Source organism: Myotis daubentonii, chromosome 16 (genome assembly GCF_963259705.1).
Source record: "Myotis daubentonii chromosome 16, mMyoDau2.1, whole genome shotgun sequence".
Lineage (NCBI taxonomy): Eukaryota > Metazoa > Chordata > Mammalia > Chiroptera > Vespertilionidae > Myotis > Myotis daubentonii.
The window spans coordinates 23,676,905-23,689,678 of record NC_081855.1 but is presented as its reverse complement, the minus strand read 5'-3'; the positions used below and the strand labels follow the sequence as shown (position 1 = coordinate 23,689,678).

The following is a 12,774-nucleotide window of genomic DNA, read 5'->3' as shown; positions in this document are numbered from 1 at the left end:
CTGTGCTCTGGGAATGGCCGGGTGATGCCCTGCTGTGGGAGCTTGTCCTGTCATTGCAGGGCGCCCAGCAGCTTCTCTGTCCTCAGCCAGGAGCGAGCCCCCGTTGTGACGACCCGGCCGATGTCTCCAGACATTGCTAAATGTCTCCTCAGGAGCAAAATCACCCCTGGCTGAGGCCACTGGTCTAGAAGGAGGTTAGAAAGGCGAGGGTCTGGGAGAGTAGTCCTGGGGGGGAAGGTCCTTCAGGGACATTTGGCATTTACCAAGTGGGGGATGGTGGGTGCGCAGAAAAGATGTATCCAGTGGCAGTGACGCCAGGAGGCTGATGGGCAGGGGGAAGGCTCTCCCAGGGGAGGTAAGTCAGGGCATTCCGGTTGCCGAGACGGTCTCTATGAAACCAGTTTCTGTTGGTGTCGGATCCTAGGGCTAAGGGGGAGCCAGCAGTCACAGAGTCCTAGCAGGGCTAGTGGCAGGGAGAGTGCCTGGGCAGGAATGGGAGGGGACTGCTTACTCTAGGCCCTTCCCTACTCCTTGCACTCAAAGTATTGCCCGACTGAAATGAAAGAAAACAATCCTGTATTGCCCTGGAGGACAGGATAAGAGTAGAGTTCGCATGAGGTAAGATTTGAGTAAATGTTAACGATATGTCAAGTGTTAGAATTGTCCACCAGTGGGATAGGTAATCCGCTTCCAGGCCTTGGAAGGATTCAAGCAGAGGCTGGTGACCAGGTAGAGAGGAGATTCTCTCTTTGGTAGGACTGTGTGACTTCGGGTTCCCTTTAGCCCTAGGAGCCCACATCATCTACACTAATATAAGGGTAATTAGACTGGACATCTTCTGAACATCCTTCCGGATGTCCTTCCAGACAAAGCCACGATGGTGGGGGCTGAGGCAAAGGCAGTTAGAGGCGACCAGGCCAGCAGGGGAGGGCAGTTGGGGCGACCAGGCTGGCAAGGGAAGGCAGTTAGGGGCAACCATCTCCACTTGGCCATAATCTGCCATCTGCCCTCCCTTCTTTCTGGTCATTTCCCACTTGGCCATAATCTGCCCTGTATTTTCTGAGCATCTACTTTGTGTGTGCGTGTATAGATAGATATAGATATACATATACATATACATATACATATACATATACATATACATATACATATAGGTAGATATATTTTTATTGCTTTTAGAGAGAGAGGAAGAGAGAGGGAGAGAAACATCAATGAGAAAGATTGGTTGCACTTGCATCCAGGGACCGAGCCCACAACCCGGGACCGAGCCCACAACCCGGGCATGTGCCCTGAGCAGGAATCGAACCAGTGCATGGGACGATGCTCAACCAACAGAGCCACAGCGGCCAGAGCTAAGCATCTGCTTTTTATGGTTCTGGAGGCTGGACTTTTTATGAACAGGGTTTGCCCCTTTCCCGTTTGCACACACACACATTCAGCGAGAGAGACGCACAATTCCTCTATTTCAAGGCCATTTGTGCAACAACCTTGAGAGACCGTAGTCCAAGTCTGAGGGGGGAGTCATGTGACTTCAGGTGGGGCGAATCAAGGAGGAGAGCATGTAGGAGGCAGCCTCAGAGAGTTGGCAGTGTTCTGCCTGGGCACTGGTCAGGAAGGGCATTCTAGATAAAGGTGTAAGCTCTGGAATGTGGGAAAACCTCTGCAGGTTTGGTCCGATGTGACTGGGGGACTGGGCTCATTGGAAGAGCTGGGAGGTGTAGCTGGGAGTGGGTTAGGGCTCCCCCGCCACTGCCAAAGAGGAGAACAGCTGGTGCCTCCTGAGGGCTTGACTCGTGTGTACTGCCCTATGTGTAGTGCTCACTGCAGCCCTGGCGTCGGTGCTGTAATTATTGTGCAGATGAGGGCACTGAGGCCCACGGAGTTTGAATGACTTGCCCAGGGTCGCACAGCTGGCAAGAGGCAGAGAGAGGATTCAAATCCAGAATCTAGGGGAGTTTTTTGGTTTCGTTTGTGTATATTTGTTTTACTATACAAACAGCGTCGTGTACTGGCTGATACTCAACATTTGCTTCATGTAATTGAACTCTACTTCACGCTTTTTGGAATGACTTCTACTATCACAGAGAAAGAGCAGGCAGAGGGAGGAGCACAGTTATCGGGAAGTGGATGAGTCTGATTCCAACTGCGGCTGCAGCCAACTCCGCCTGCCGCTGGCACTGGCCCATGGAGGTCAGTTCTCGTTGGCCCAGGGTTTACTGAGCTCCAGAAATTCTAGAGGTGGGGCTTGAGCTGCCAAGAAAGTTGAGAGGCAAAGAGGAGGGAGAAGGGGCTTCAAGCCCAGGACAAGGCCCAAAGGTGAGACTGTACCTGGTCCTTTCGGGGGATGGCAAGCAGCAGAGGTTGTTGTCAACAATGGGGTCAGTTGAGTCATAGGCAAGAGCCCCACTGCCCTTGTTTGGGCTGAGTTGGCTTCCTGCTGGGCCCAGGGTGAGCAATGTGTTAGAAAGAGTAATCTGATGTCAGCGGCAGAAACGTGTTGAAGAATGGTCCTGTTACTTCCTGCTTAAAACCCTTCAATGCCTTCCCTTTGTCATGCTGTGATACTGTCTGGGCCCTACCTGACATGACCACTTGACCCCTGCCTACTTCTGTGGCCTCATGACCAATCCCCCCAAGGAGAATGTGAGCCCTGCAAGCTTTGCCAGTTTCGTAACAAAACGTTTGCTCATTGTAAATTCTAGTGCCTAGAACTGGGCCTGGCACACAGTGGATGCTCAGTAAATATTGGTTGAATGAATGAATGAATGAACGAGTGAACACTCACCACCCACACTGAACTCATTTCACTTTGCCTCACACTGTCCTGGCTGCCGCCCAACCCCCACGGGGTTGGCTAACCCCGATCATTTTTAGGTGTGTTTTAATGTCACCTCCTCCAGAGAGCCTTCCATGACTCCCCCTTTTGCTTCATCTGCCCGTCTTGTGCTCCCAGAGCTCACTCTACTTTCCCACCCATAGCCCTTACCCCACTTCTTTTTTTAACTTCTTTATTTTCCCTGATTACATCACTGAAAATTCTAACTTTACAGAACTATATAATACAGAAAGTGAAAGTCTGAAGTTCCATCCTACAAAGAGAACTTCCGTTAAGAATTGGTTCTATGTTTTATGTGTCTCCTTATTTTTCCATGTGACGTATTATATAGATAGATATACATATATAGACGTATAGACATATATATGTATGTGTGTGTGTCAAGTGAGATTGCATTTCATACTGTTGGTACTGTTATGCAATTTGTTCTTATTTTACTTAACAAGTGGGCATCTTGCATGTCAGTAATTAAAGATACACCTCCTTTTTCTTTATGATTACGTGCAGTATTTTATGAATGTAGTTCACCTAACCAATCCCCTTCTGATAGACATTCGGGCTGTTTCCGGTCTTTTACACGTATAAACACCAATGCAGTGAGCACCTTTGTACATAATCTTTGCGACTTTGTAGAAATGCTTTTGTAGAAAATCCCTTAAAGTGGAGTTGCTGAGTCAGAGGGTGTGAACATTTAAAATCACAATAGGTATTTCCACATATTCTCTCTGGAAGCGTTGTACCTCAGAGCTGCGCTGTGAGGGCGTGCCTGCCCTGGCACGGCCTTGGGCTCACAGTGTCAGTCTGTCCCTGAGACCCACGGCTCCGTGGAGGTAGATGGGATGTCCAGTTTGTGGCCGTGTTCTGAATGCTAGCACAGTGCCTGGTGCACAGGAGGCAGTTAATAAATACTTGTTGACGGCGTGGGTAAGGGAACGAGGGGATGGAGAGAAGGCCAGGGGGTTGAGGTAGCTTTGAGAGTGTGGGCTTGCCCAGCGGTTGAGCATCGACCTATGGACCAGGAGGTCACAGTTCGATTCCCGGTCAGGGCACATGGCCGGGTTGCGGGCTCTATCCCCAGTGTGGGGCATGCGGGAGGCAGCCGATCGATGATTCTCTCTCATCATTGATGTTTCTGTCTCCCTCTCCCTCTCCCTTCCTCTCTGAAATCAGTAAAAATCTATTTCTAAAAAAGAGAAGAGTGTGTGGGCTTGGTGAATGCCCATGGGGGAGTCCACACCCCTCGCTCTCCACGGTGTAGATCTAGCCACTTCTCCCTGCCCCTGTTCTCGTCTGTTGGCTGAGCTTCCTGGTTTCCTTCAAAACCTTTTCCTTTCTCATCCTCCTCCCTTTGCCTGGAGGCCCCCCCCCCCCCCCGCAACCCGCTCCCCTCCTTTCAAGATGTTGCTCAGAAGCCACTCTCCTGGGCAGCTTTTCCTCTTGGCCAGGTTTCGTGCCTTTGACCCGCGTCCCCACTGTGCTGCCTTGTTTGCGCCTGTCCCCGTCACCCCCTAAGGGTGAGAGCACTCTAATGGCGGGGCTCGTGTCTCCCAGATTTGAGTGTTTGTGATGCCAGGCCTTCTCTCTGGGCGTGAGTGAACGAATGAGTGAACCGATAGAAGGACAGGCAAGAACAGGAGTCAGAATGGAGTATCACTGAGCTTGTACAGGTGTGAGATGCTGCAAACCTTGATTTGGGTGGTGGCTTCGGACAAGGAAAAGAAGGAAGGCCCTGGCCAGTGTGGCTCAGTTGGTTGTGCACCGTCCCGTGCACTGAAAGGTTGCCAGTTCGATTCCAGTCAGGGCACATGTCCAGGTTTGGGGCTTGATCCCTGGTCGGGAGCGTGCAGGAGGCAGCCAATTGATGTTTCGCTCTCACATTGATGTTTCTCTCTCCCTAAAAAATCAATTAAATGTCTTTTAAAAATGACAAGAAAAGAAGGAAGAACCAAAGGGACTGGATAAAAGGGATGTGGGGCCTGGGGGCAGGAAGGAGAGGGCCTAATGGCGGCCCTGCCAACAGAAGTGAAGCCAGAAGGGGAAGCTGGTGTGGGGGGAGGGGCCGGTCGGTCTGGCTCTGTGGAGCTGAGGGGCGTGGACGGGACTGCCAAGGGAGGAGATCCAGCCGAACATCACAGATGCCACATTCGGAGCTGAGCAAGCTGCTGGAGGTGCCGATGGTGAAGGACTGGCAATGGCCTCGAAATGAAAAGGGATGAGTTCCCTGAGGGCAGAGCAGAGGACTGAGGCCTGGGCCCTGAGTGGGCGACCCCACGTGCAGGAGGCAGGAGAGAGAAGGATCTGCCTATAGCCCGAGTGGCCAGCCATGGAAGCGGAGGGATTTGGGAATGTCCTGACCGCAGAGGGCTAGAGAGGGAGGCCTCTGATTTTGGAAAAAGGCAGTTTAGGGGCCTTTGGAGCGGCAGCTGCTCTGGGGTGGAGGACCGGGAGCAGGGAGGGAGCTCAGGTCCAGGCTGGCCCTGGCATTTGCAGGGGAGAGGGAGGGAACATCACTGGGACTTGTGAGTCACTTCCCCTCCATGGGGCAGGGGGGGGGGGACTGAGGGCATCTGAGTGGAGGCTGTGTGCCCGGTGGAGCTGGAAGGGCATTCCAGTTACTCACTGGAATTTCCAGCCGACGGGGATGGGGTGGCGAGAAATGCCATGGATATTCAGGAGCAGCTTCGGAGAGGTCTCGGGGTTAGGGGAAGAAGTGGCTATCATCTCACCATGCTGAGTAGGGACATGGGAATGGAGATGAGGGTACTCTAGGACAGTGGTCGCCAACTGGTGGTCCGCGAGGTCCGAAAGGTTGGCGACCGCTGCTCTGGGAGACTTCTCAGGGCACAGCATGCTCCCCTGGGTGAGGGAAGGGACACAGGAGGGCCCTTGGGACACAGGAGGCCCTTCTCCCAGGCCACCTGCTTGTCTGACCACAGGCGCAGCCCCTGCCATGCACTTGGAGCCCGTGGGATGGGAGTCAGACATGGTGGCACAGAGCCCTGGGCTGGCACACGTGTGTCCTGGGGAATGCCAGGCCTGGTTGTTCCCAGGCTCTGGGAATAGCCTCATCCACCCAAACCAAATGAGGACTTGTGGCTGAAAGGGCCCTTCACATGTGCCTGGCTATTTATAACCGGCTAGGGCAGGGCCTGGGGAAAACCAGTGAGTGAGAGAGGGCGGGGCATGGGGTGGGTGTGCCTCTGTGGAGCCCTGTCAGCCCTGAGGGCCCAGAGAGCCACCCCCAATCCCGTGCACTTCAGCTTTGGTGACAGGGAGGAGCCTGTCCCTGGTGAGGACAGGTTCTCTGCTCTAATAGAATGCCAGGAGGTCCCCGCCCCCCCAAGAGCTTAGCAGTGGTTCTCAACCTTCTGGCCCTTTAAATACAGTTCCTCATGTTGTGACCCAACCATAAAATTATTTTCGTTGCTACTTCATAACTGTCATGTTGCTACTGTTATGAATCGTAATGTAAATATCTGATATGAAGGATGGTCTTAGGAGACCACTGTGAAAGGGTTGTTCGACCGCCAAAGGGGTCGAGACCCACAGGTTGAGAACTACTGGCTTAGAGCATCCACAGACCTGGGGGGGCCGGGGGAGGCAGGAGAAGAAATCATGCCCATTCATTTCTTTTTCCCTCCTCTCTCCTCCTCAACCCTCCACCCAGCTTGGAGGCTCAGCCAAGGGCCCTGTGTTCAGCCGAGGTGCCCACTGGAAAGGAGAGGTGGTGACACCAGGGGGGCCAAGGATGGTACACGTTTCCCCCTCCGTTGGGATGCATTTCCACACGAGTTCCAAAGGGTCTGACTCTTCCCCCTGTGGCCACACAGTTGCCACCTGACGGGGATGTGACCTGTGCATCAGGAGGCTGGTGGTAGACACAAATGTGAAATTGATGGATAGCTCAGACACGGTATCATTAAGAGCCACAGTGGCTGGGCCTGGCAGCTGTGTACTGGGAGAGAGAATGGTGAGCTGGGAGCATCAGGAAGATTACAAGGGAATGAATCCCTGGCTGGAGATATGCTTGAGGGGCTGGTGGGAGGTCGGGTGGGAGGCTTGAACGGGGCTGGAGCTTCGGCGCTCACCACCCAGAATCTTGAGTTTTCGCTTGATCTACCTAGTTCAGTGATGGCGAACCTATGACACGCGTGTCAGAGGTGACACGCGAACTCATTTTTTTGGTTGATTTTTCTTTGTTAAATGGCATTTAAATATATAAAATAAATATCAAAAATTTTCTATATGTGACACGGCACCAGAATTAAGTTAGGGTTTTTCAAAATGCTGACACGCCGAGCTCAAAAGGTTGGCCATCACTGGCCTAGTTGGTGGCACCTATTACACAGGTTTACAAAGATGAGCGGTGGGTTGGTAGTGTGTGAAGCTGAATTTGTTTCCAATGAGGAAAGGGGACAGAAGGAATATTCAGGGAATCCCTGTCCTCCCCTCCCAACCGTCTATCAAAGAAACAACCAGCTGCAAGAAGGCAGCAACCTTGTCCGTGGGCCTGCTTCAGGGCACAGATACGCGTTTCATTTAGACCACACCATGGTTTATTTTTTTAATTAGTTTACTTTTCTTTTTGAATTTTTTTTTTTATTGATTTCAGAGAGGAAGAGAGAGATAGAAACATCAATGATGAGGGAGAATCATTGATCGGCTGCCTCCTATTGGGGATCGAGCCCGCAACTGGGCATGTGTCCTTGACCAGAATCGAACCCGGGACCCTTCAGTCCCCAGGCCAACGCTCTATCCACTGAGCCAAACCGGCTAGGGCTTAAATTAGTTTACTTTCAATATTATTTTGTCTTGGTTTCAGGTGTGCAGCCTAGTGGTTAGACAATCATATACTTTACAAAGTATTCCCCCAATATTTCCAGTACCCACCTGGCACCATTCATAGTTACTACAATATTATTGACCGCACTGTGGTGTTTTTGTTTGTTGTTGTTTTTTTACTGTGGTGTTTTATAAATGTAATTTACCTGTCATCATTTTAAAACTGAGAGATACCACCTAAGAATCCAGATTTCCAGCTTCTCTTAGCAATCCAAGATGGGGCAGCCTTGAGCCTGCCTGGCCCGCGGCAGCCATCAGCTGGACTGGAGCTGAGTGGCGGTTTCTTCAGTTCACCTGGCCCCCACCTGGCTCCTTTTGCTGATTGATCTTATCTACACTATTGCGGTGCTCTTATCTACACCATCATGGGTGCTGGAGTTTGCAACCTTTGCCCTAGGTGTTGTGTTGTGAAAGAGTTCTTCAGGGTCCTGCCCAAAACTCCTCCCCCATGAGAGTGGGTGGGTGTACCACCTCTGAGTCCAGGCTAGGGAACCAGAATGTGCCCTTTACCCTCCAGATGGATTCAGCTCTTGTAACTGTTGCAGCAGCCAAGGGAAGCAGGGGGGTGAGGGGGAAGACAGGATTGGCCATGCTCCCTGTCCTGGATCACCCTCTCCTGTGGTGCTGGCTCTATTGGGCCGAGGCCCCTCCTTTTTTTTTTTTTTTTTTAATTTCAGAGAGGCAGAGAAAAGGGGGAGAGAGAGATAGAAACATCAATGATGAGAATCATTGATCGGCTGCCTCCTGCACGCCCCCTACTGGATGGAGATTGCAACCTGGGCATGTGCCCTTGATCAGAATTGAACCGGGGACCCTTCAGTCCACAGGCCAACGCTCTATCCACTGAGCCAAACCGGCTAGGGCCCAAGGCCCCTCTTGCGGGAAAAGAGCCCCAAGAGGTGGAATGCTGATCTCAGCAGCATCTGTGAGTGGGAGAGGGGGCACCTCCCGCTGTCCCGGTGGCCCCTGCTGCAGACCGGCTGGCACTTATGCTTCCGCTGGTTGCAGCGAGGCAGGTCAGGCCTTTGCACCAAGCCTTGTTCCCCCAGCCCGAGGTGGGGCTGGAAGCTGGTTTCTCACCGGGCCTCCGCCTCACCTCCGCAAAGGTGTCAGAGCCTGAGGCCGAGGTGAGAAGGGGACTCGGGCTTCTGGGGATCCAAGGTGACGCTGCAGTGGGCCGGGCGGGCCGCGAGGCTGTGCGGGCAGCTGCTCCCGCGCTCCTCCCCCCGCCGGCTCCCGCCCGGCCCCGGAGAGGGGCTGTAAATAAAGCCTGTCGCTGGGAAGCCGACCTCCCCTTGCGCCCGGCCCGTCTGCGGCCTCCTCGCCCCTCCTCCGCGCTCCAGAAGCCTCCGCCAGCCGCCTGCCCCGGTGACCACAGAGGGAACGGCTCCACCTCGCAAGTCAAGTTGTGCATTTCCTGTGTATTCAGAGCCAACGCGGACCTCGGAGCCCAGAAAGGGCGGGATCGCCGGGGCCGGCGGCGGCGGCGGCGGCGGGGCGCCGGGACCGACCTCGCGAGCGGCGGCCGAGGAGCGCGGGGCCCCGCCTGCGCCCGGCCCGCGCGCACAGCAGGAAGGGCCCGGCGGCCGCGCAGGGGCGCCTCCCGCTCCGCCCGCGCGCCTTCCTCCACTGACAGCCCTGACATCGCGGCGGCGGGGAGCCCCGCCGGGAGGCGGCCGAGGCCCACGGGGCTGCCCCCGAGGACCCGTTTCCCCTTTCTCGGGGCGGGACGCGCGCGCTCCGGAGGGCTGGGACGCGGCTGCAGGAAAAGGTGCATAATGGAGCCTTTCATCGGGAGCCGGTGGCCAGGTGCCAGGGCGGACTCCGGGGCGGCCAGCATGCTGGTTTAGGCCTGCCCTGCACGCTCTTCCCCTCCCTGCGCGCCTGCCTCCCTCCGGGGCGGCGGCGGCGACGGCTGCCGCTGCTGCTACTGCTGCGTGGACCCTGCTTCCTGTTTGCCCTCCGCGGCTCCGGCTGCCATGGAAGAGGAAGAGGAGGCAATAGGCCTTTTGGACAAGGTTCTGGAGGATGAAGATGTGTTTCTCCTGGAGGAATGCGAGCTGGGAACCCCGACCAGCCCTGGCTCAGGGTCCCCCTTCTTGATGGCTGTGAAGGTGGGAGTGTGACACGCCCTGGATGCTTGTGGAGGGAGGGGGCAGGGCGAGCAGCTCTCAACCGCCGAAGCTGAGTGCGGGCAGAAATGGCTGATTGGTGCACAAACCTCGCTCGGCTCGAGAGGGACTGGCGCATGCCTGCGAGGGGCTGAGAGGGGCTGTGCAGTCGGCAGCTGCTCCTGGGGGAGAGGTGCTGTGCCTGCCTCCTCCCCTGGACCAGTTGTCCTGGGGGGAGTGGCCGCTGGCTTTACCCCGGCCAGCTGTGCTCCGGGCTTTCACTGGCGGTGACATGAGTCACCTGGCGGGGCATGGCAGCGGTGTGAGCCTGCTGCCCCGGAGGAGCTGGCTGACTTGAAACCGGGAGGCCTTAATTCATTGTTTCCATGGCAACAGTGGGATAAGTGCACGTGGGAAGTTCAGGCCAAGGGGGCCACTCTCTTTCTAGCAAGGAGACTTGGTGAGTCTGGGCTTCAGGCAAGAGAGCATTTGGAGGGAGGGAGAGAGAGCACCAGAGGTCACTGAGCTTCCTTGAGGGAAGAGGCTTGGAGTTGTGAAGAAGGGGAAGGTGACAGCAGGCTCGGAGGCAGAAGCCAGGGGGGTAGGCACTCTTCCTAAGGCGACATCGGCGGGAAGCATCTGCTGGACCCCAGCCCACCCACTTGGGCTGTGGGCACCCTTGGCAGCCATTGCCCGGTCCTGTCAGAGAAGCTGCCCTAAAGTCAGAGCAGGAGGGGCGTGGCTGCATCTTCCCTGCTCTGCACCTCCGCCCCAGGGCAGGGCTCCCTCTAGAAGCCACACCTGTGTTGCCTGAGGCCTGGCACGCAGACTGTCTTCCTTTCTTTCCCCTAAGCCCACTCCTGAGAGCTCCAACCTCAGCCTTTTGCTCACCTCCTCGCTGCTCTGTGGCCAGAAAGGAGGCCAGTTAGAAAGGATGGCTGCGAGTTCTTAGACTGCAAGCCAGGCTGCCGGAAAATAGAGCTCCCATCTATCTGTGGGCCCCAGGTTACACGGCACCCCGAGGGCATGGCGCACAGAGCGCTGCTGTGGGCAGGAGGCTGTCCCTCCTGTAAGATGGGATCACGGCCCTGCCCCACCCACACTACAGTGTGCTTCCAGGAGCAGCTAATGGAGGTAAAAATAGACTGCAGCCCAAGGTAGATGGCTGAAGGGTGGAGCGTAGCTGTAGGCCTGGGTGCAGAGCAGTGAGGAGCGGTAATGGGTGGTGGCTGGTGCCCCACCCCCGCTCTCTCTTCTGGAGCCAGCTCCGAGGCCTGGGGGGTAAGTCATGTTCCTCGTTGGGCCATGAAGGCCTCTGTACTTAGGGTCTGACCAGCCTCCCCACCAGAAGCAGGATGGGAAAAGTGTGATTATAAACCAAGAACATAGAGTGTGGGGTTCCTAATGGACCCTCTCTGAGAAACCCTTCCCAGCACAGATGGGATCTGCTGATATGCTGCCATATGGGTCCACCCTTACTCCGGACTCTGGCTTATACCTGAGTCGCAGCCCGTTTTTCATTCTGCTTGGAACTTGAGACATCTGCCTCCTCTGTCCTCTTCTTGAGGGCAAGGGCCACATGGTGTTCGTTGTGGAATGCTGTGCAGTGCTTGGTGCTTGGCTGGTGCCCAGTGAATGTGTGGAATGAGCGAGGCTCGACGGGGCTTGCAAAGGGTGTACCATGTGCCTGGCCTTGTTCCATCTCAGAGGTGTTATAAAGAGACAGCACACGGATACCAGGAGGTCCTGGGCACATCTCACGCTCAAAACGCCCGCCTCCGCGCTCCCTGTGAGTCTCCCCCTCTGCCCTGCTGCCTCGGTGTTCTGGATTGGCTCCCGCATGGGGGAGGGGGCCTTTCACGAGTATTGGGGTTTCCAGGCTTCTTGTCTCATCCTGAACGCCTCTAGATGCCTTCCTCCTGGCCAGGCTGTCCTTAGAGAGAGAAGACAAGCAGGGTGGCTGGAGAGAGATGGTGAGAAAGCTCATCGACTCGTTCACAAACACGGTCAGGTTGTGTTCTATTCAAAGCACTGTCTGGCCCGGGGAGAAGATGAGGTGAGCAAGGAGATGAGATGAACTCAGCTCGCAGTTCAGGGTTAGGGGGCAAGTGTACAGATGACAGCAGTATAATGAGAAAGTAGTCGGGGCCCATGAGAAGGGTGCTGGTAAAAGGGACTAAATTCAGAGGAGAGATCACTTCTAGTTGAGTCAGGATTGGACTGGGTGCACGTGTGGTCAAGGGGCATTTCTGGAGTGTGCGCTCCGGCCCGGGGCTGTGGACCGTCCTGGCACGCTCTTGCAAGATAGACGCTTTTCAGCCGCTGGTAGGAATCCAAGACACTTCTCTCTTTTCTATTACTTTGCTTCAGGAGTACTTACCTTAAATAGTTGTCATGTTCCTTGAGCATGTGTCCAGATGCCAGGCCTATAAATCAATCCTGTTTCCAGTGTGATTTCCAAGAAACTTCATCTTCTTAGGGGACAGATGTGAAGATGGCAGCGATTTTCTCCAGAGCTGGGGGGGGCGGGGGGGGGGTCCGTGTCTTTCAGCCCACCCTTCCCTTTGAGGAGTTAATGATCTGTAAACGAATAATAATGGGAATACTGATGGCTACATCACCTCCCAGCTGTAAAGTGTGGCATACTTTCCAAAAGTCTTTGATACAATTCTATTTAAAGGTACAGAGGGCTAATGGGGTCCTTGTGATATAAATGTTGCCATTTAAGGGAACTCATTTGTCTGGAATCAGAATCCTTTTATAATGCAGATCAACCCCTCAGGTGTTACTCTGTGCCGATTTTTAACGGATTGTCTGAAATGCAATGCGTTGATCTCTGTGTCATCTGCCCAGGTCTCTTCTCCCTCCCGGGCAGTAATGGCTGTACCTGTGGCCCCTACTTGGATGTTTCCCCAAGTGGGGGCCACATATATGATGATTTTAGGTGGTGCCTGGATGTGTATTTTGCACTTTGAACAGTTAGGA

At 54.7% G+C, this 12,774-nt stretch overlaps 1 protein-coding gene across 4 annotated transcripts in view; it reads left to right on the top strand.

Annotated features, from left to right (window-relative positions):
- Window positions 1–12,774, top strand: part of ABR (ABR activator of RhoGEF and GTPase) — a 185,973-nt gene that overhangs the window by 89,233 nt on the left and 83,966 nt on the right. The window contains exon 1 of one of the 4 annotated variants that reach the window (XM_059669227.1): window positions 9,658–9,792. The exons of the other annotated variants lie outside the window; for them this stretch is intronic. Within the exon in view, the coding sequence (XP_059525210.1) occupies window positions 9,658–9,792 (135 nt within the window). Of the gene's footprint in view, window positions 1–9,657; window positions 9,793–12,774 lie in introns of those variants that run through there. 4 annotated transcript variants of the gene reach the window in all.